Genomic DNA, 24,005 nt, shown 5'->3' with positions numbered 1-24,005 from the left:
TATAATAGTATAACATTGTCTATTAACGCTTTTCCAGCTTATTAACTTTTTCGTGTCACGTTTTTAGATTCATGAAAAACTTTCAACTTCATTTTATTCATAAAAGTTGAATGAACTTGAAATATTTAACATCATTAGAATCGGTGATTCATTCGCTATAAGTAGGGAGAATTTTAAAGTTCTAGGTCAATCTTGAGGAGATTATACGACGATATATTTGAAGATACAGTGAATAAACTGTATGCTCAGTGTGGTTACTCTAGAACATTTTTACTACACGTGACGTCACGCTGGCGTTCCCCCCACCACTTTGAATCATACACCTGTGAGTGATCAACCTTTTGTCTACTAACGTTGCCCAAAAACCACTTTTTTGACCCAGGACTTGAAACGTATAGAAATTTGGGTACCTTAATTTTTTTCGGAAAGCAATACTTTCCTTACCTATGGTAATAGGGCAAGGAAAGTAAAAAAAATACCGAATTTATGTCTCTAATGGCTGTTGTTAGTTTATTGTAACATATCATTCCGGCGTAAAAGGGAGTTTTTTCCATGAATGTGCGCCTATGAATTGGGTAAGCAATCAGGCTTCTATGACGTGTATTGTACTCATGGTTATTTGTGCACAAGTGAAATTGGTGAATATTTAGTTTAACAAAAACTAGCAATTGATATAATTATGTAGAGAGAAGGCAGTGTAAGAATGTCCAGGTCTTTAAAATACGTTTTACAAGAGTCTCTTGCTCGTAATCCACAAATCACTCCTAATATCTTCTCCTGGATAATAACGATTTTGTGGCTATCTACTGAATTCCCCCAAAAAATAGTCCCATGGCTCAAGTGAGAATAAGCATAACCGTAATGAACTGCCAAAAGGGTGTTTCTGTCAATAGAGTGAAATAGTTTTAGTATAACATGTTAGTTACATGTAGTTAGTTACTATAATAATGTTAGTTATAGGCACGGTTCAATTTTTTTTGTCAAGTATTGAATAATTATGTTCTTTCCAAGAGAAACTGTGATCTATATATTAGACCTAAGAATTTAATGCAATAACATGTACTGATGGAAAATTGAGGAAAAGAATTAAAGTTCTTCAAATTTTGTCACCAGAAAAATAAATATATTCTCGAATACGTATAAAATTCAATTAAAATTAGCAAAAAAGAAACAATGAATAATAATGAACCAGGTTTGTTTACTTAATAAACTTTGTGAGGTGTCCAAAAGTAGATGTAGCGAAGTAATCAATAAAATCGACGAAAATATTTTTGGAGGAGGATAATAATTATAAATGTAGAATAATGAAGCTCTTACCGGAGTTGTTTTAGTTCTAGAAATTGCCAGCCTGTGATATTTGTAATAAAAAGTTCCTTAGAATATTCGAGTCTCATTTATTCCTCTGTATGACTGAAGTTCCAATTCAATGACTGAAGCCATATCTAAGGCATGTTTTGAGTGATTATGTTATACCTGTTGAACCTATCTATTGTACCTATCATCAACTTTGCCTTACAATCTCAGTATTATTGTTTGATTCTTCCCGAACAATCTTTTTATTCTTCTCCTCTATTACTTCATCATAAATGTCAGCTCCCAAAGGTGGTATTTGAACGTCGGATGACGTTGTCGAAGTAGAGCTGACACTTGTCTCATTTGCTGGTGCATTTTGATCCAGGTTGAAACCGTCCTGTCCGATCTTGAAGCAACGGAACTGCAGCACAAGTAGCGGAATCGCTGCATAGTTGGTCTCAAAATTGACACACATGTGCATGTTGTTGGATGATGGGTACATGTCGTGGAATCGGAGACAGAATGATAGGCCTGGTACCAGTGTCACTGGTATGCAGGCTGGAGGTGGATTTTTACCTACAAAATGAATACAATTCTGAAGATTGAATTTCATATTTTGAACAATAGGCTAAGTATTATAATATAATTGAAAACTGCCACCTTCTCTTCGCAGAGCATAAGCTCTCATTCGGCTCTACGAAAGGCTTTGGTCCAATCAACTACTTCCTATCCATCAGGACATTTCAGATTTATATAGAAGGGAGCTGAAGTCCAGAAGGCCAGCGGTCAGAATGGCAGAACAATTAAGAGATGAGAGGTTCTATCTAACCAGAAAATTGAGTGAGTAAGCGCCCTTAGGAATGCCGGAGAGCTTTTTCTCAAGCACTAGGCTTTCTGGTTTTGAGCTTCCCCGGCGCTTCTGGGTGACACTTAAAAGAATTCGAACCCAACATTGCATCATTCTTCAAATGGGGACATGCAGATTCCTCACTATGTGACTGGGGCGATGGAGCAGACAGTGTACCTCATCATATTTGAATGTGAGAGACCACACTTGCCTACTGCTGTGTCTTAAATATATTTATTATTGAATGAGATAATTTGAATTTGTATTGTGTCTTAATTTGATTTGACACAATATCTCCATTTTCTCAATTTAGTTAATTAATCATGTCGAACATTCTAGATTTTTACATGTTAATATTTCTTAGTGATACATTCCTATGTGATAAATGTGTTTACCTGATATAGTGCTGTGATAGAGAGAGTAGTCATCCAGTAACATATCCATATTGATTGCAAAATCCTTGGACACGTATGTGAAATTCATGCAAGCTGAAACAGAGCTTCAGTTGATTTCTATCTTCGATGAAAAGTAGTAACATGAATGAAATTGTGAAACTAAGTCCAGACAATGAATGCTCAAAAGAGGGTATAGAGGGACATATTTGGAAGACAATTTTCGATCCTGCAGTTCTGTTTAGGGTAGTAAGGAGGTAAACATATCAAAAGTCCCCACCCCTACCCCCTGTGCTAAGGGGGTGGGGGTGGTTCTGGTACCATTTTTCGTTTTCTCGCATATAACTCAAAAACGATGTGTCTTACGGACATAACTGTTCCATACAAAATTGAAGCTCAAATAATTTCCTACAATATTCATTCTAAAATTTTTTCCATGCCTTCTATAGTTTTCGATATAAAAATGATGTCACACTGCTCTTGAAGGTGTGACATTTTTGAAAAAAAACCACGTTTGTCTCCAATTTTTTGCTATTTTTGCTCTTATAATTTTTTTGAAATCGGCGGAAAACATCCATGCTGATTGTGAGTTTATAGAGCATTAAATTCTCTTCAATTTTATGTATAATTTTGAACATTTACGCATTTATCTACAAATGTTGCAGCAGCTTTAGTGTTTAGTGTGAAATCTCCAGTTTTGCTACAATAGACCAATTGACAAAGGAATTTTGAGGAAATTTTTGACCTAACAGCTTTGTTGGGAGTAGTTAGTAGGAGAACATATCAAAAGTCCCCATAAAACCAAAATTTCCATTTGATTTCTTATGATTTGTTGGTACATAATGAAATGAAAATATTTTCTTTGAATTTCATTTTAATACCTGAAATAGTTAATGCAGTTTTGCTGCCCCACTTTGTATATACTGTACTTCTAATGCATAACCTACACTCTATAGTATAACCATGGATAGTTGTAGTGATTTGAGCTCAGTGGTTGCAATATAGGTACTGGCCTCATTGGATTAAAATTTAAAAAATGAATTAGAGAAATAAATGTGGATTCAAGCTGATTTTTAACATTTCCAATTTCAAATACAGAACACATTCATTTGAAACTATTTACATTCACTTTATAAAAAATTCAATATTCTGTGAAGATAAAACTGGAATCTGTCCAAAACTTCTTTTTCGCCACACTGCACAGAAAGCAGCTGTTTTCCAGTCCCTACGTAGATCTGAAAGACATTGTTTGCAGACGACGTCAGAAAAGGGTTTCTTTTCCGGTCTAGGCCAGAAAGTTGTCTCTTTCCAGCCGCTCATGGAAGTAGTTAATAAGTCATCCGCTAGATCGGGCGAGTGTCCACTTTCATCATCAGCTGAAGACGCCATGATTTCAGCTCCAGTTTCGAATCAAAACTAATTCGCTTCGCAACCAGTTTTATTCAATTATTTATTGATGATTAGTGCATTCCGAATTTTCAAAAATGCTTGAAGATGACTGTGGTATTCCAAGTGAAATTTTAAAAGAATCTGAAATCCTGACTGCAAATCTTCTACCACTAAAATCAAGAGATAGGTACGATAGCTTAACGAGTATTCTTTATTTTGTATTCTTTATTTATTTTGTCAGCAATACCTGTAGTGTGGCGAAAAATATCGTTCGCACCACGGGCAAAATGTTTTTCCAGCTCTCAATCTTTTCTAGTCCTCGGCCTACGCCTCGGACTTGAAAACCGATTTCGAGCTGGAAAAATCTCATTTTCTGCTCTAGGTGCGAAATATACTATTTCTTGTATAGTTTTCAATTTTCTATTGTCAACAAATAATTTTACTGAAAACAGGCAAAATAGTCCAGTCACTATAACATTGGTGCATGCAATTTATTGTAGTTCTGATTTTTTAATACATAATTTGGGTATATAAGAGAAGTCCAGAATCAATTTCTTCATGCAAAATTTCCTTGTGCTAGATACAGAGTGGCCCAAAAACCTCGTGTTTTCGGCTAATTTTCCAGTTTTCAGTTATTTCTGCCAAATCTCGTGATCGGACAGAAAAATTTGCTCTCGCCTTTTTTTAGATTATAAAATGAGATCAATCGGAACTCTCTATCTCCAATGAGTACTGATCGAGTTATAATTTTTCAAAAATGAGTGAAATTTAAGTTTTTGATCAACAATATCTTCTGTTTGTTACCATTTAGATGTATAATTAAAAATCCCTCTGGGCGTACTTTTGTGCTCTACAATCTGAGATCAGGTAGAGCGCTCTATGTCATATAGATTTCATGGTACACCTGACAAACAATGCTCCTTGTATTGTGAAAAACAATATTTTCAGCTTCAACCATCATCACCAACTACATTGTCCTCACATTGATATTTCGCACAATGACATGAGTTAATGATATTATGTTCTATGAGAATCACCGGTTAGATGCACTTCATTTCAGTATTTCCTAGTAGAGTGGCGCGCTTAAGGCTATGCAAAGGCTAAAAATAAATTTTTTACTCGTTTTTTTTTAAAGTTTTTTGATTTGTATATCATCAAACTATCAAAATGAAAAAGTTTTCTCAGAAAAACATTTTTTCTGATCATTACTTTTTGAGATATGAGCGTCTAAAGTTTAAATTTTTGGGACAGAACATTTCAAATTCGGTAAGAGATAAATCCATGAGATTTAGAGGATGGATTCTTCATGGTATTGTTGATCTAGTAAAACAAATATTTTATGAAAAGAGTCCAAAAAAGTGTTTTTTGGGTATTGGTCTGTATGTGTGTGTGTATGAGCAGTGTATGTGCGTCTGTGTACACGATATCTCATCTCCCAATTAACGGAATGACTTGAAATTTGGAACTTAAGGTCCTTACACTATAAGGATCCGACACATACATTTCGATCAAATGCAATTCAAGATGGCGGCTAAAATGGCGAATATGTTGTAAAAACATGGTTTTTCGCGATTTTCTCGAAAACGGCTCCAACGATTTTCAACAAATTCATACCTAGAAAAGTCAATGATAAGCTCTATCAACTGCCACAAGTCTCATATCTGTAAAAATTTCAGGAGCACTGCACCCTCTATGCAAAGTTTGGTTTTAGATTCCCAATTATCAGGCTTCAATTTAAACAAAAAAATTCAAGTGGTAAAGATTGAGCATAAAAATCTCTACAATTAATGCTCAGTAACATTTTCACCTAAAATTGAAAATATAAGTTCGAAATTCGAGAAAATAAGATTATTCAATTGCAAACTGTTGGCAACTGTTGATTCTATTAAATCATTCACTATGAAGAGATATCAGACTTTGTATGTCTGCAGCGTTATTGTCCTGTCACCAGCTGGCTCAGATCTTAGAAAAGTAGACTTGAGGTGCGCGGGAACACTATCGTCAGTTGATCAATTTTCATAACGGCAAGGAAAGTTGTGTGAGTGCACCACACCAGATTGTTTGAAACTGTAACTACAATAACATACGGTACTCTATTATCAAACAATGATTAAGAATCTTTCTTGAATATCAAATCGTTTTCCTTGAATACATTAAATATTATTTCTTGTTTGTTGTTTATTAATTACGGCATTTCTTCACTGACCATCGCGATGAAAGTTGAATGAGTTGACATTGATGTGGGCGCAGCAGCCACAGATGGACTCCTGGCAAGAACACGGAAGCCAGCCATAGTTCAAAGCTTGAGCCTTCAGAGCTGGACCATTGCCGGGACTTCGTGATATCAGTGGAACTGGCTTGCCATTCATGTCGTAGTATATCGTTGTCAGCTCATCAAATGATACTTGATAAAATATAAGAATTAATAAGCAAGATAACTGTGTACGGTATCTAAAAATGTGACTATAGTTTGTGTAAAACAAGTTGAGACTTGGCCCTCCATCCGAAGAAATTACAGGGTTGCCAAATCGTGTAAAATTGCAACTTTCTCAAATTTCCAATTCAACGTTGGATGTATAATATCATCCCCGATATCCTAGTAGTGCTAAAAAAGTTTCAGGGTTGAAAGATTAAAAGGAAATTTAATTTTTATGATAAAATTGGAAACATCGCGAAGATTTGTTTTTCTTTTGAATATTACTTCTCTCAGAATCATGTAGCGTGGTAATGAGTGATAATTTCATATCAAATGAACGAGGAGACTGTCTCCTTTCTATTGGTGTCTGGATAATTTTTATCCGACCCATAGTTATTTTTCAATTAATAATTATGTTCGTCAATGTCGAGAAATTTTGAGCAGAAAATATGAAATTTTCGACATGCTAGTAACTTTTTTGTTTCAAAAGATGAGTAGGTGGTGAAAGCGAGAAAGTTTCTCAAAAACAATTGAAATTATTTTTCCAATTGTCAAACGTACTCGGAAGAACGTATTTTGGCCTCTCAGGAGTTCAAAGTCAAGGATAGCGGCTGAATGGTGTGCCGCCATATGCTATCAATAGCTATGATCAACAAATTCAAAATACAGAACGATTGAAAAATTCAACAACTGCAAGTCAGATGATCACAATAATGGTGAAAATGACAACCTCGCCTTGAATAATCCAAGCGGTGTTTCATTACAGCCTTTCTAGAGGCAATCAGCTGCTTACGTTTGAAATAATTCAGTCAAATAATCTTGTAAATTGCCAGCCTTTAGCATACAATTTGGTACACAATGCATACCATGCAGCCACTCTTCCAACTTTAAAATTCCTTTGAGACCAAAATACGATCTTCCGACTACATTTGACAATTGAAAAAACAATTTCAATTATTTCTGAGAAACTTTCTCGCTTTCACCACCCACTTATTTTTTGAAACAAAAAAGTTTCCAGCATGTCGTAAATTTTATGTTTTCTGCTCGAAATGTCTCGACATTGACGAACATAATTATTAATTAAAAAATATCTATGGGTAGGATAAAAACGTTTTTAGCACTACTAGGATATCTGGGATGATATTATACATCCAATTCTGACGTTGAATTGGAAATTTGAGAAAGTTGCAATTTTAGATGATTTGGCAACCCTGTAATTTCTTCGGATGGAGGGCCAAGTCTCAACTTGTTTTACACAAACTAAATGAATGGACTATTTCTATTTTCAAAAACAAGTGCTTAATTTATTGGAAATGAAGTGATCACTTCTACCAATAAATAAATGTGATCAGTCTACAAAAAAGTAAAATATTGCGTGAATTTTTCATTTGCATCCTTGCATCAAAAGCTCTATCAGTCTAAGGGGCTTATTTGCTCTGGATAATGGATGCTCTCTTGATTTTGAAATTTAAGGATCAATTGAGAGCCTATGGTTTGAAACTATTATATCGTGAATAAATTACAGTATATCAGTCGGCAGTCGCTGTGATTCAATTGATCATTAAAGTGGTTGAGATCTTTCCATTTGGGTCCTTGACTTGCCATGCTATAATTAGAAAGATTATGTTCGGGCCTCACCACTACTAGGCGGCTTCTTATAAATGAGTAGATACACTTTTGAAGATTATTCAGTTTATGATAAGAGAGAGTAATTATGTATTTTGTGACAACGGAGAAGCCTATACACATAACAATAAAACAGTTCCTGCAAACATGTTATAGTTAGAAGTTGCTTCAAACATTGATAGTACCGGTAACTATTTCATTCTTACCTTCAGGGTTATCATTTTGTGGTCTACTTTGCTGAGTGTCTTCAGGTACTGTACTTGGCAGGATATCCAACATGACAATAATGATTGAAAACAGCACTATTGTGGAAGATTCCACATTATATCGCATTTTAGAATCTAATCCACAAATGGGGTAATAAAACTAAAATCACTGGTAAGAGAGAATTGGGAGAGCACTTTTGCGTGTATAAGAACTAATAATAATATAAAAGACTAGTTAATTATGCTTAAAACTAGTTTTGGTGGGCTTAGTGAAGTGTTTTTTAGCTTCTGACAACAACTATCAAGAGTACCGTACTTTATAGACTAGAGATCACAAGCAATCCGGTGAAAGTATTTCTCCAAGATGGAAGCACTTTCTGGAAGTAGGACATCGGAAAGAAGACATACGAAGAATTCCATGACTGAAGGAACTTTAGTTGAAAATTGGTAAACTTTAAAATCAATTCGATGAATACCACCGTTTCAAATTAGAACTACCTAGTAAATACCTAGTTTGTAAATTTGTCAATAATGTTTCAATGAAGGAGAGGAAAATGACTATCTAACAAATATTATTTTTTATTTTCTTGTAACACTGTTGTTAATTGGTGAATAAATTTGATTTGATTTGATCGTCTCGCCATTCACAGTAGTTGAAAATGAAATTCAAAATGTTAAACGTTCAAGTAGTTCATTGACTTTCAATGCATAATTTTCAATATTATTAAAAATTATTGAAAGCTACCAGTGCTGAACATTGCAAAATTGTAACTCCAAATAATTTATATCAAGACAATTACTAAATCAGATTACTACAATGAGTGTCGTAAGTAAAATTATTATGTCAAGTAGTGTGAAGAGCCAAATTCAGAAAAAAGGTGACCGAGAAAAATTCCCCTGGAACCTAAAGGATGCAAAAAGCTCTATTTGAATTTTGATTTTGTGCAATAATCTAGGGCAGCAGAAGCTTGTTTCATTGGTACTGTAATGAAGGTCACCGAAAATTATAATTTGTACTCAGCATTATTGATTTCAATTCAGCAATACTAATAAAGCGGCTCTACTCAGGCGATACAGTAGGTAAAAAGTGATAAGCTTTAACTTTGGACTTTCAACATAATCTTTATAAAAAGTTTTATAAAAGAAGCAATATTGAATAAGTTTAATTATTGATTCCATAAGTTTATAAATATTGAGGTTTATTAGTTCATAATTTATTCCATCAGCACACAATTTACAATTTGATTTTATAAATGTACAGTACTTACTTTAACACTTTACAAATTCATTTTTCCATATTGTTGAATACTGTATGCGCTCTTCAATAATTATTGTTTTCAATATGGTATCAAGAAGTTGAAAATTTATCTGTCTGGTGGAACTACATATTCGAATAAACCATTTTGAAATTTGCATATCGAATTACTATACAATAGATTTATTCAATATTATTTGACACCGATCGTTGAAAAACAAATCATTTTGATGAAAATACATTTTAAACTCTCAATAATAGGCCTATACCAATTAGGTGACATTATTGAACTTTTGTACATATATCGTACGATTTTAATACCTACCGCACGGTACTTACATCAATTATTATTATTATTATTGGCTATTTGATAACATTAAGTCATTAACGCTGAATGCTGTTTGAGATAACAATATTTTTTGCTATATACTGGTACTGCGGAGGGTTATCTTTTTTTAACAATTGAAAACGTTTGGACAGCAGTGTACTTTTGTATCTCGTCGTACGATGCCAATCACCAAATCCCATTGAGCGAATGAAAATGATAGCTTGATCATGTCATTATTCTTTACTATAAATACAAACCGAGTTCTCCAATATCATTACAACACAGAATACTTTCTTCTTGGTGAGTACACTAAAAAATAATAATTTTTTCCTCCAAATTTATCCAACATTTAATTTCATTGTCAGATTTTAAGTTGGCTACTTTACTGTTAGTTATGTGCTACTGAACTGAATTTTCAATTCTTTTTTATTCCTAAAATAATATTTCCATTTAATAGCTCATTAAATTAATTATATATTTGGATTCATATCTTCAGTTTTTAATTTATTTAATGTATTGCGATGATATCTTCCCATTTTGATTCTTGAACCTTTTTTAATGCATCTCTCATCTCTTTCCAAATTTGATGTCATAATTCATATTGAAACAAGAATAGAATATCAATATAGCTCTTATTAAGGTATCGGTATCTGTTTTTTTGCTAGATATTCCATTGATGATACTACTACGCAGCTTTCGTATTTTGATTGGTATCGTCTTACTCACTATTAAAACTATGAATTCAATTTAAATTAATTCATTTAAATTTGAACGGTACCGGTACCGTGTAACTTATATATAATATTTATTATCATGATGGGGTATAGACTAACACTGAATAATTTACTGATAGGCTTTCTATCATGAGAAATACCGTATGCTAAATCCCCATTCATGAATTGGGCCTAATTAAACTTTTGCATTGAATAATTGAAGAAACTGCTATATCTGTTCCAATACAGAAGTTATTTAAATTCCAATACTGTATAAGTTAATTAGTTTTCAGATTTTATTTTCAAACAAGCATAATATTATTGCGTAGCCTATATTATTACTATACTGTGTACCTATATAATTCTTGGGGCTACGGTACCTACTCAAAAAAGTACCTAGCCTACTGTGAATTGATTCACTTATATTAGAAAATCTCCCCTAAGACTGTAAAAATGACATTGATGACTATGAAAATAAAATATGCGAATTTGTTTTCTCCCTGCTATAGGAAAAGTGCTCAATTGTCAAACACTTCTATTTATTTGAATGCAGGAACAAATTCGATAGCATCCCTCATTGGAGGTTGAACCTTTTTGGAGAAATAGTTTCACAAAATCAAAATTATTGAAAATGAAGTACACTTTTACAGTTCCTAGGTTTTTTAATTTTATAATTTTCTTCTTTCGATTTTTTAGAATATATTTGCTGGTAACTGCAAGCTACAATAAACACCTCTTCAAAAATGGGCAAGGAGAGAACTTCCATTAACATCACCCTCATTGGACACATTGCTTGAGTGAGTGGAAACATTTTTGATTGAATAAAGCAAAAAACCAATTAAATTAATTATTTTTCCGCAGGATTATTATTCTATTCTCTTTGACTTTTACTCTGTGGATAGATATCAAAAACTTTATAAGAGATTGCCTGTTCTGCACAGAGTTCTTCTTAGTATTCCTCCTCGTAATACTGATGTACAAAGATTATTTGCTCATCTATTTCACAATTTATAGTATGACGAACTGCAAGCAATAATACGTTTTGAACTATTTTCGACACTAAAATTAATTTTTAAAATTAGACTATAGTGTCGTCGAAAAAAGTTTAAAACGGATTATTATTTTGTTGTTGAGAAGATCAATAATTTTATTGAAGTACAAGAACTACAATACTTGAGTTAAAATTTAAAAAAAAGCCACAGAATTAGGCTACTTACATAAATAAAAATCTTATAATGTAGCCTATGAAAGAGAATAATTTATGAAGTCAGAAAAAGTTTCCATGATTCCATTATAAGTGCCCTAGTTAGTACATCTACTATATAAGACACTACCGTACCTATATAGATAACATCTTTCCGCCAAACTGCTTCCCTTTTCAAATCCGAATCTCATGTTCCTTTTCTTAGTTTGAAATAGTTATTTGTGCAACTAGTGTGCTAAGTGACAGTTTGCTGCACTGAAAGAAACGTTTACGCACGAGCCGTAGGCGAGGGCGGAATGGTTTCTTGAGTGCAGCAGAGGAACTTTGCTCACGTATTTCACATTAAATTTTTCCTACAGTTATCATTGAATATGAGAAGTGGATGATTATGGGTAAAATTATGGCTGAAATACATCAAATGTTTGTCTGTATAATTTTGTTATTAATAACAACTTTAATTTATTTTAAACTTGATAATCCAATTGAAAATTAATAATCGATAATTTATTCAAAAAAAAAAAATTAAATTAATCCAATTAATTTGAAAATTTGAATAATTTTGAGTAAATCTTAATTTCTAAATAATTTTTCAACCAATCAATTTATGAATGAAAAAAATATTATTTGAAATAATGAATAATTCAAAATGTATAATTTGATGAGTTCTCATTTTGATTCATTTGAAAATCAGAAAGAATATAGATAGAACAAATTCGCATTCAAAATACACGCCAACAATGGCAAAAGCTGATTGGGATGGCTGCAAGATAATACGCAAAGTATTAAGAGTACGCAAAGTATAATACTTTGCGCACTAGAGCGGAAAAGTGATTCTTTGCGTTCTGTAATCAGTGCAGGAATGGTCACTTTTCAAGGTAACTGTAGGAAAAAATGATTACTGCTGATTATGGATACAAATTATTCGAATAATCTCATCTCAATCAGAATTTCATAATCTGAAAAAGATTAGAGCAAATTTTTCTGTCCGATTACTGGATTTGGCGGAAAAACAGGAAAAAAACAAAAAACTCGAAGCTCTTGGACTATTCTGTATCTAGTACAAGGAAATCTTGCATCAAAAAATGGTTTTGAACTTCTCTTATGTATCCAAACAATATATTATAAAATAAGAACTACGATATAAATTGCAAGCTCATCCCCTTTTCATAATTATATTGACTGGACTACAGGGGATCATAGAATGCTAGCAAAATTGTTCAACGATGTTTGAATAATAAATATAGCCTAAACCGTAAAGTATAAATTATAATCGTTCCTATCTGTGCTATAATAAAATATTTTGGAATTACTGACTTTGAAATTTATAATAAAATAAATATTAATTGATATAGATATTGTTTTTTGAATTTATTCCAATAATAATAGGGAAATATATTGAATAGGCTATAGTTATAAATTCCAATAGAGAATATTCTTAATAAGAATAATTGAATTGTTTTTATGTGATCTTCTAAATTGTCAGAAAACCATTCTACTAATTAGTTATTTTGTTTTTAATTTTGACAGTCAGTATTGAAATGTATACTCTTCTGTTACAGATATTTTTTCATACATTGACACGGACTTCTCGATATATTGTTTGGCGGATGGATTTTCAACGATATGATCAATCAGATACAAAAAAAATACACTTACACCGATTCTCAAACATGTAGCTACATTTTTACTCATATCTAAACACACACATTTACATTCTATTTTCACTCGCACATGATCACTAAAAATGTTTGGCAATAATTAAAGTTTCAAATTTCTAAATTACAATTAACCTACTGTTGTATTTATTTATCCTAGGTATGTCTTTAAGATGCACATAAATTAATGAAATACAACGATTGCACAAATTGTCAATCATTGGTATTAGTTTCTCATAAATAATTATTATTCAAGAAACAAGTGAAAGTTCTGGACAGACATGGAAACCGTTATAAATTGTCAACTCATATTTCAAACCAATTTATCGGTTACTTTGAATTCACAGGGAATTGAAAATATAATTTAGATGTGGAATAGCTTGGTTGAGTCACTGGCGGAGAATCAGTTTTGCTGCACAATATTTTTCCAATTTGATGAAAACCAAATAATCAGTTCTCTGATGCCTTCTAAAATTAATTGCTAACTGTTCGATTCCAATATTGTAAAAGTATTATGAATGAAAGGTTTTCTCAAGTTAGAAGGTCAAATAGCTTTTTCCAATAAGTAGTTGCATAGAGAAAAATTTCTTCTACTGGAGACATTTATGATTATTACTTTTGGTTCCCAATTATTATTTTTTTTCTCTACTCACCCTAGAATGTATTCAAAATGAGGAAGATGTCCATGGTAGTCCTTTCCATATCTAGTTTGATTCTAGCTCGATACCAGAGTGAATATATTCTGTGTAGTAAATTCAGGAAGAAAAAATAATTCTCCGTATCAAATAATAAATCTACTTGAGTTATTGATGCTTGAAATAATAAAATAGTTATGAGAATTATTACTATATTGAGAATTTCTGAGTGAAATAATTTGGGAGTTGAAAAGATTATGATTTCAAGTATGTATGGTTTCGCAAGTATTTAGGATTCAAATTATGCCTTCTTTATGATAAAAAATGTAATAATTTGGTAATGTTCCTCAAATATATATGTATTAGGGCGTACTGGTACTTATAATGTGTTTTTCTGTAGCCAATTCTCTTAAAGCTCTATTCGCTGCGATAATCTGAATATAAATTAATCTAAATGTATTGGTCTAATAATATTCTCACAGAAAGGTGTATTTCAGTAGTGAATTAACTCGCAAACTCAACTTGAAGGATTTGAGACGCTAGGCAAAGCAATAGGCAGTAGCTCTGTTGTTGTATTTTTCATTACACTGACAGCTTACCGTACTTAAAAATCATAGAGGGTCTGTGCGCCGTGTCATTTCCAGATAATTATTCCATAGATTGTATACAATTATGATTACAGTACATCCATCATTCTCGCTATGGTGCATTGACTTGATGTTTGAACCACATTCAATATAATATTGCATTTACTTTTTGATTTTCCAATGAATTCATGAAAGGCTGTAAAATGTAGGTGTATGTGATGTATTTTCAAATTCTAATTCTACAGTATTTTGAAGATTCAAGTGGATCGATCAATGAATTATTATTGTAAATATTATTATTATATTAAGTGGAAATAATAAATGGTAGAAAAACAACATTTAAAGGAAGTACAACACTTTTAGCATTCTCACTTCAACCAGATGAGGTTATTATTAACTTTACTCCAATAAATAGTTCAATATTTCTTCTGTCGAAATTTTTATTTTGCAGTAACATCTTGTGAGGAAGAAAATTGCTTTTCGAAGCAGAGCATTATATACGAATCATACATGTGAGGCATTATTATCACACTTTCCGTGGAAATCCCTTATAGCTACAATAAATAATAAATAATTAGTGGAGTGTTGCCTCCACTGTAGTTTCTATTTTGGGAAAAATAAATTATCTTGCACGGAATAAATAGTTATATTATTTTTTATGAATAAATAATAAATTAATTATATATTCAGTATAAATGGCCTTTTTTCCATAGTCATTTCACCTGGATTACAACCATTAATCCTGGCTGTATCGGATTGACTCGATTCTTTATCATTTTAACGAGCCAGACCCTGGGGAATACGGTAGTCTAGGAAAAAGGCTTCCTCACACTAGATGTTGATATAGGTAGTAATCCTACAAACCATAAAAGTAACACACACACGGCAACCACACTCCAGAAATATGAAATTATCAGGTCATTATACTAATTATAGTTCAAAGAAGGGGACTGGAGGGGACTTCTACCGCCTGTATTACATTAAGAAATTCTTGACTTATTTCTACGAAACCAGGCTTTCATGATTATTATTTCAAGTGTGCCCCCCCCCATACCACATCCAAAGGTGGTTTCACTTGTTATCAATAGCAGCTTATTTGAATTGGAAGTCAACATGGACCCCGAGCAATCAATTGATAATAAAAGGAATCAATGCTAATAAATCTGGATCTTGAAACAATCTGCAATCAGTGTCCACTCTAACATCACATTCAATCATTTTTAACCAGTTCTAATTGCTTCCGAACCCAATTTTTGGTGGACGATGTGAATGTTTTTATTCAGCTGTTGAGCTGAGCGAATCGCCTGGCGGTGTCATCGTAGTCCTCCTCCCCGGGCTTGAGCACATCCTCCTCAGGAGGCGGAGGCAGACCGCCGCCATCCTCGGGCTTGACGAAGGCCACTCCGCCGCTGCCGATGCGGAAGCAGTCGAAGTGGTAGTTGAACAGCTCTTGCGAGCGCCACTGGCCGTCCACCGACATGCACGCGTGCACGTTTCGGCCCACCATGTACACGTTGTGCATGCGCGCGCAGAATTTGAAATTGAGCGCCCGAATTGGCACGCACACCGGACGCGGGTTCTGACCTGCTCGAAAATGAGAGCGTGCCACCAATTAGTGCTAGTCAAAACAAATATTGATAGCATCCACTTTATAAGCTTTATAGTTCATACAAAAATGATAACCAATAATAATGAATGCTTGCTGAATGATCTAAGGATGTATAGTATATAATATGTAAATAAAGCTTAGAATATTGGAGTTGAAGATGAAAAAAATCAAATACGGGGTATCATACTCTTTCACATGAATCTAGAACAGCATCAATTAAATAATTCAATAGAACAATAAATCCATCAATCAAATTATTTGTCAAGTGAAAGAATTCTGAATAGCATAAACCTCTATTAAATTATTTTTTAAATCTATAAAACAGCTTCAAATAAAATATACAAGAGAATGCAATCAGTTGCATTGCAGAGAATGCAGTTTTATGGCTAAATGGTTGAAGATATCAAATAATTGTTGTATATGACAAAAGTTGTAGATATTGATTCAAAGGACACTTTCTATTTGTAACATTTTTCTTCACTGTGGTTCGTAAAAAAAAGAAAAAGTTAATTAGGTTATGTCCACAATTTTTTAAGATGATGGATGATGGCTGGAGCACATAAGGTTTATCACCGACGACTTTTTGTAATATGTTTAGTTGGCATCATAAGTACGATCAGAGAAAATATAGCATAAGGTGAAAGTGAGGTATTATTCAACAACAAACATCTTATATGATTTATGCTATCTTTTCTCAATGGTACGACATATATATGTGCCAAATTATTTTGAGGTGGTAGCAATTACTTGCTTTTACTTACTAGTTTTGGTCTCAAATGATTCCAATAATGCTATTAGTACAATTCCACACACATCGATTCTTGGATGTATACGATTTTTCGCCGCCCTTATAAATTCTATTAGATTAAACAGATGATGTTTGTCAAGCTCCGTTTAATCTGATAGAATTATTCATAAGGATATCCGAAAATCAATGTGTGTGTGTAACTGGCTTTAGACATTACCTGACATGGACGTTTGATAGACGATTCTCTCGTTGAAATACATCTTGAGGTGGAATTTGAATTCGTCAGGGTCGTAGGTGACATTGGTGCATGCGATCTGGCCAATGGGAAGCACGTTCCCGGTGCAGCAGCCGCACTGCCCGCCCCCGCACGAGCACGGGTACCTGATCAGCGGCTGTGGAGGTGACGTCGTTTGCACTAGGATCGGAACTGCCGCAACACAAATGCCATTCATTCATTATTTTCGATTATCTCATACTACATTTTTGATTACAAGCATGACATAAAACAAATAATAACTTTACTAGAATAACTATATTTTTTGGAATAATTTTATACATTTTAATGGAAACATTAAAATAATTTTATTACTAGAATAATCAATATTGGAAATAATAATCAATCGAATCTTGAAATAATAATACTGATAAATGCAATAATTCTCATGTATTCAATAATTCCTAGCATACAACACCAATTCAATCAATCAAGTTTTATTGAACAAAATATTTACATTGGAGGTCCCACTAAACCCGAAGGTTTTTTGGTAGGTGCCTTCACAAGCATACAAATAATGAATCATAGAATCGTACATTACAAAAAATAAAATTGAAAAATTTGATAAGAGGGAGAGAAAATTTTTTTGAGCATGCATAGGACAGTTGGGAAGTAAGAAGAGGAAGTAAAGGAAGGAATGTGGTAAAAAGGAGGGTAGACAATTTAACAATTGTTAGAAAAAATATAAACAATATAGTAAAAACAAGCATAAATGGAAATAAAATATAAAAGTATTTAATTATCAAATATAAATACCGTAATTTATACATGCATCAAAAGAAAAACAAAAATAGACAAAATAATCATAGGTAAACACGATATTAACAGGGTAATATCAAATTATGAAAAGCGAAGAAGTAAAATAAGATTTGATCATGAAATTATTGACTTTATTGATTTCTATTTGACTACACAGAGGTAAATTGATGAATTCATGGAACTCATACAATAATTTAGATAGGCAAATATTGATAATAAAATAATATGAATCATTATTAATCATGTAATTAAATATCACCAGTCTTTTGAGATAAACTCAAAATTGTTGTAATGTGATGATATAGTTTATCCATGGATGGATAATAGCTTCAGTACGGTACCGTAACTCTATAATAGCCTGGGTTGGAATCATGCAGCTTATTACAATTTGGGTGAAATGATGAAGACATTTTGACATTGTCATTAAAATATTGATGAAACTATCCCAAAAAGTTATACATGAAAAATATATAATATGATAGGGCTACGTGTTCTTGAAAACTTATAAAAAATATTCTGAATACATTTTGGGGATGTTATTTTTGGCAGTTGATCAATATGAATGACATAACAATATAATATCTTTAGTTTCTAAAAATACAAGAATGTGTTTATGATCACTATTAAATACTTGAATTACGACATAGCAGTATGATTTTAATCAGACAATCCCCACAATCCGCAAGATTATTTTACTTTTCAATATGTATCAGAGACTGAGGTTGTGGAGGCGATCGAGAGTCTTAGAGGTGCATCTGGGCCTGGTCATGATGGCATTACTGTATCTGTTTTAAAATCTGTTAAAAGTATTGTTGCCTCTCCACTCAAACACATTATTAATGTAAGTTTTGAACAAGGTATTTTTCCAGATTCTTTTAAAACAACTGTAGTAAAACCAATATTCAAATCACAAGACAAAAGGAAAATTACCAACTATAGACCTATAAGTTTACTTTCGAATTTGGCTAAAATAATTGAAAAATGTGCAAAGAGACAGCTACATAAATTTTTGGAAGTGAATAATATTCTGTCAAAAAATCAATTTGGTTTTAGAGAGGGGATGGAACACAGGAAGCAATTGCTGCTTTTGTTCAAGAAACAATCTTAAACTTGGATGTAGGTAGGAGACAAATAGCTATTTTTCTTGATCTTGCAAAAGCCTTTGATACAGTTTGCCATGATCGTCTACTTCATTGTCTCCGTAGCCTTGGTCTTGAGGATGTGGCACTGGGATGGTTTTGCAGTTATTTAAAGAATAGGCAACAATGTGTTAGAGTCAATAACACTGTTAGTGAATATAAATCTGTTAAAATGGGAATCCCGCAGGGAACAGTGATTGGACCTTGCCTCTTCCTGATCTATATTAATGACTTTTGTAACCTTAATTTAATCAATGGGAAAATATTGTCATTTGCAGACGATGCAGTTTTAATTTTTCATGAAGAAAACTGGGCTAGCACATATGACTCAGCTGCTAGGGGACTGGGAGAAGTAAAAAAATGGCTTGATAGAAGAAAACTGACTCTGAATTTGTCCAAAACAAAATACATCTCTTTTTCCTTGAATATACAGAATCAGCCAGTTAATATGTCACTTGTTTTGCATTCTCCAAATTGTCTTAGTCATGTAGATTTAGGGTGTTCAGTTAATTGTAATAAAATAGAGAAGGTTAGCAGTATCAGATATCTTGGAGTAATGGTTGATCAGCATTTAAAGTGGGATGTACATTTGTCGCAGCTTACTACACGATCTAGAAAACTTATTTATTTATTTGTGAAATTACGTTCTGTTTTGCCTATGAAAGTCATGAAGATAGTGTATTATGCACTGGCACAGTCATTGCTCCAATATGGTATTGTGGGTTGGGGTGGTGCATATACAAATGTTCTAAAACCAGTAAAACAATACAAAATTTAATATTAAAAATTATTCTGAAAAAGAATAGAATGTATCCAACAAGATTGGCTTTTTTGGAATTTTCAGTTCTACCGATTAGACAGATATACCTGAAACACATCATATTATATTATAAGAAGCTATCACTTTTTCATTTCATTAATAGAACGGATTGTGCTATTACAAGACGGGAGGAGTCAGGTCTGGTTACTGTTCCTAGATTATTGACTACTACTGGTCAGCGTAGCTTCATATATTTATCTCCATTATTTTTAATATTCTTCCAAGTAATTTGAGAGGTTTACTCGCCCAAAAAAACTTTGGACTACATTTGAAAAAGTATCTGGTTAGCTCTCATGGCTGGGATAGTACCGAGAATTTCTGGATTACATTAGTATAGTAATTATTCCAATTGAATAGATTTCATTTTGTACCACATCTTATATCATGTTATACACTGGGCTAGGCAATATCAGGTCATTATTATAATTTACAAATTTTGTTGCATTCTAACACATATTGTATGTAAATATATTGATCTATTATAGCATCACTGATTTATCTTGTTTATTGAAAGGATTTGATTTTAGTTGTTAATGTATATACTGTAATGTTAATTAATAATAAGTAAGTAGTCAAAGTACGGCTGCTCCTTCCCCAAGCTCGAGCTTGCTCTTTTGGGGAAGTAGTTCCTTATGTTTATTTGTATTTCCTATTGATTCATTTTGTTGTTATATTTCTAAATTGTGAATTATTGTAATGCTTTTTCAAGGAATAAATAAATAAATAAAAAAATAATTATTAAAAGCTATCACCTACTACTATAAATATATTAATTAATTCTACTCACGTTTGTGAAGCGTTTTCGGACACTCGATGCCCTTTTTCAACACTTTTTGAACACGTGTGTTATCTTAGAGTTTTCAGATACGGTATGTGATTGAGAAAGAACTTCACTGTGTACAAATCTACACTACTTACTGTGTTTGACTGTGAATGACTGGATTATTGAGAACAATATGACTATCTATAACTTAATAGTATTAAGTAAATGTTTGAAGTTTTTAATTTTCAATTACTAAAAAATGATCCCAAAAGTAATTGTTAGTATTAATGTATTTAGAAGAGAATTCTGTATAGATAATGATTATGCTATTGTAACAAGACGAAACTCATGAAATATTCTCATTCATGACACATCACAATAACATGACATGGAGATTGTAAGTATTTGGAACCTGAAAATAACTAAGTCTGTAATTTTCTTGTAGGCTACCTATAATATTTCATTCACTTATTTTTGACATTAATGGCATTTTATAGTAATAGCCTTAAGCCTTCATCACTTATTGATGTGGAGTTCTGAATATTTTATTATATCATCTTAGTTCAACAGTTTTAGCACATATTAAAAAATCATCAAATTGATAAAAATATTTATGATGACCAAAGTTTATTTTTTTGGACAACGATTGCAAAACATTTTTATTATTACCAGTGACAAATATCTCCATCCCAATGACCAATAAAACTGAAATAAATGACCAATAATGACCATCATTCAAATGACTTTTAAAAATCAGATGAAAGAGAAGAACGGAAATCCTTTATTTTTTGCATAACTGTTTTTCACTGAATAGACTAGTGGATAGAGTGCCTGCGTAGCAGCATAGAGATCCCGGGTTCAAACCCTCTCAATACCAAAAGTTTTTTTAACCAGATCACTCCCGTGTTATCGGATGGGCACGTTAAATTGTCGGTCCCGGCTGAAGTATGACAGTCATAAGGCCCATTGACGGCTTAAATTATATATTCAGGCGGTGGGACCTTCCCGCAAGGGACTCCCCACCAACAAAAGCCGTACGAATTCACTTTACTGAATAGACTTTTTAATTATACTTATCTTGTATCAATAGTATTTAATTTTAGAAGAAACGAGTATAGGCTATTATAATATTTAATAGTCTAATTTGATATTTCTTCTAATCAAAAGATGGATTCATTTTATCTTTAGAAAGGGATATAACTCTTTGGCTAGTATCATGTTATTTACATTGTGATTCATTATTGATTTATTACAATAGCCCAATGAATTAATTCATGTTGGGTTTACCGTACTTTGTAATACCCTTATTTAAATTGGGGATGATGATTATGAGACCGTAACTTTCGTGCATTGTGTGCATTTTCTTCAATTAAATTAAATAGCATTCACTTTATAAAGAACATTTTTGGGAAATGACTAGATTCCTTTACGAATTAAAATAGAATCAATAAAGGTAGTACAGAGCCGATGAGTTCCTACACAAAATAATAATACATTGAAAAATGATTAAATAAAACTCACCTGAAGTTTGTGGCTTGGGAGTATTCTGTTGTGTATTTGCTGGTGTTATTTCGTTATTTTCTGATGGTACAACAGCTTCATCCTGCTCCAAACTTTTGTTGACAACTAAAAGAATAAGGATCACGGTTGTGATTGAATAGTTTTGAAACATTGCCACTTGAATAATATTGAAATTATCTCGAATTCAAATCAGTAGTGCACAGATAGATTTTGTGGGAAGTCTAGGACAACTCGTCCCTCGTCATCTGTTCTTCACTCTCGAGAGGAAATTTTCAACTGAATCTAGCTACAGCTCTACGAGAAAGTCTCACCTGAAACTAAAATTTTAGAGATAGTTGAGTAGTGTCGCTCAGTAGAATTTGTATGCTTAGTAGAGGAAGCGCGCTTAGCTGCAACTGAAGTCTGGGAACTGTGGGTTTGCCGATACATTCACTACCACGGATTAATCAGAATTCTCTCGACCGGTTTGAATCGATTAGAAAATGTTCTGACCCCTTTTGAACAATTGAAAGTTTTTTCAAACAATCATCTTAACAAACGACTAGATCTGTTTGAAAAACTCTTGTACCATTTTTAGGAGAATCCGGGTAAACGCTTAAGTTATTCCCTGTACAGAATAGAATTTGATGATGTCCGGTGAAATTTTCAGTGAAAGGGAGAGACGATATTTTATTGTCGTTGTTGTTATTATTGAAACGGAAAGTGGGTCAGAGACGACTCCCTCTGCTCCGTGCTTGGTCTGGCTCATCATAATGTCAACAGCGTACCGTATAGGCCTGCACTGTACGGTACACATTTGTAAAAAGGAAAAATGTTATAAGGGAGAGAGTGAGAGTGAGCGAGAGGTAACAATGTGTTCTTTCTTTCCTTCCCAGTTTTTAGTCCTCGTTTAACTTTCACTAGAATTAGTTTAGCGTCAATAGGCCTATGTTTTATGGGTTGGAATCATGCAGCTCATGTGAATTTGAGTTAAATGGTAGAGAAATTTGCATACACATTTTCATCTATATTTGAATTGGCTCTTATTAATTCCTGTGTTTCTGTGAATAGCGAAATTTTGTGATGACAAAAATGACTTCATTAAGATTTTCCATGACTAATCAATTTGAAAAGTACTGGATTGAGAAACTGAGAGCCTATTATTTCTATTCACTGTATTAACAAGATTTGAGACTAACAATAAATCCATCAATTGTAACAATATTCACCTCCACAATAGCACCTGTTAATAATATCAATCAAACACCGTATTAAGTGGAAATAAATTAGAAATTGCTTTTGTTCAAATGCTAATTAAAGAATAATTATTATTAAAAGAAAATCCTAATTAAATGCTGTAAATCACCCCGAAGACTTCTACTGATACTGCAAATATTGACAACAGGGTTGACAGCTAGATGGAAATTCGATGAGAGCTATTCAAAAACTATTGGTCAGCCCGGAAATAATTTTTTCCTACAGTTACGTTGAAAAGTGGCCATTGCTGCACTGATTACAGAACGCAAAGAATCACTTTTCCGCTCTTGTGCGGGAAAAATTTTTCTGCACTCCAGATTTGCAACATGGCAACGCAAAATACTTAGTAGGTTATATGGAGCAACAGTGCAGCAAAATCAAAATGAAGTTGGTAACAGTGACTGGTGTGGCTGCTATAGTGAGCAGAGGTGCAACGAAGCACAACGCGCTAATTATTATTCATTATATATTATAACCAACGACAACGAGGACTTTAGGATTTTAGGATTAAGGTTTTTATCAATAATAAAATTACACAGAAAAACATTTGATGCATTTCAGGCAATTTTACCCATAATTACCCACTTTTC

General features: G+C 32.8%; 2 protein-coding genes across 4 annotated transcripts; both read right to left on the bottom strand.

Annotated features, from left to right (window-relative positions):
• Nucleotides 1–1,101: 1,101 nt before the first annotated feature.
• Nucleotides 1,102–14,986, bottom strand: LOC111043521. Of its 3 annotated transcripts, none has more exons than XM_022328500.2 (5): nucleotides 14,440–14,986; nucleotides 8,170–8,304; nucleotides 6,128–6,325; nucleotides 2,536–2,628; nucleotides 1,102–1,869 (listed from the first exon to the last, which is right to left on the bottom strand). In XM_022328500.2, exons 2-5 carry the CDS (start codon nucleotides 8,294–8,296, stop codon nucleotides 1,502–1,504), a joined length of 786 nt encoding a protein of 261 aa, XP_022184192.1. In that variant the 5' UTR covers nucleotides 8,297–8,304; nucleotides 14,440–14,986; the 3' UTR covers nucleotides 1,102–1,501. The 3 variants fall into 3 exon arrangements, with proteins under 3 accessions (XP_022184192.1, XP_039277131.1, XP_022184193.1); XM_039421197.1 differs by lacking the exon at nucleotides 14,440–14,986 and adding an exon at nucleotides 9,438–9,852; XM_022328501.2 differs by lacking the exons at nucleotides 8,170–8,304; nucleotides 14,440–14,986 and adding an exon at nucleotides 9,438–9,770.
• A 276-nt stretch (nucleotides 14,987–15,262) lies between these two features.
• LOC111043529 lies at nucleotides 15,263–22,805 on the bottom strand. Its single transcript, XM_039421203.1, has 3 exons — nucleotides 22,180–22,805; nucleotides 17,121–17,330; nucleotides 15,263–16,130 (listed from the first exon to the last, which is right to left on the bottom strand). Exons 1-3 carry the CDS (start codon nucleotides 22,328–22,330, stop codon nucleotides 15,826–15,828), a joined length of 666 nt encoding a protein of 221 aa, XP_039277137.1. The 5' UTR covers nucleotides 22,331–22,805; the 3' UTR covers nucleotides 15,263–15,825.
• Between the last annotated feature and the right edge of the window lie 1,200 nt (nucleotides 22,806–24,005).

The sequence above is a fragment of the Nilaparvata lugens genome, chromosome 2, assembly GCF_014356525.2.
Source record: "Nilaparvata lugens isolate BPH chromosome 2, ASM1435652v1, whole genome shotgun sequence".
NCBI lineage: Eukaryota > Metazoa > Arthropoda > Insecta > Hemiptera > Delphacidae > Nilaparvata > Nilaparvata lugens.
This window is presented reverse-complemented; position numbering and strand designations above follow the sequence as displayed.

Coding starts and splice junctions, on each gene's coding strand:
- LOC111043529 (XM_039421203.1), bottom strand. CDS start 22,330: ATGTTTCAAAACTATTCAATCACAACCGTGATCCTTATTCTTTTAGTT. Junction 17,331..22,179: donor TCCCAAGCCACAAACTTCAG/GTGAGTTTTATT, acceptor GTGTTGCGGCAG/TTCCGATCCTAGTGCAAACG. Junction 16,131..17,120: donor CTATCAAACGTCCATGTCAG/GTAATGTCTAAA, acceptor ATTTTCGAGCAG/GTCAGAACCCGCGTCCGGTG.
- LOC111043521 (XM_022328500.2), bottom strand. CDS start 8,296: ATGCGATATAATGTGGAATCTTCCACAATAGTGCTGTTTTCAATCATT. Junction 6,326..8,169: donor ACAAAATGATAACCCTGAAG/GTAAGAATGAAA, acceptor TATTTTATCAAG/TATCATTTGATGAGCTGACA. Junction 1,870..2,535: donor CTATCACAGCACTATATCAG/GTAAACACATTT, acceptor TTCATTTTGTAG/GTAAAAATCCACCTCCAGCC.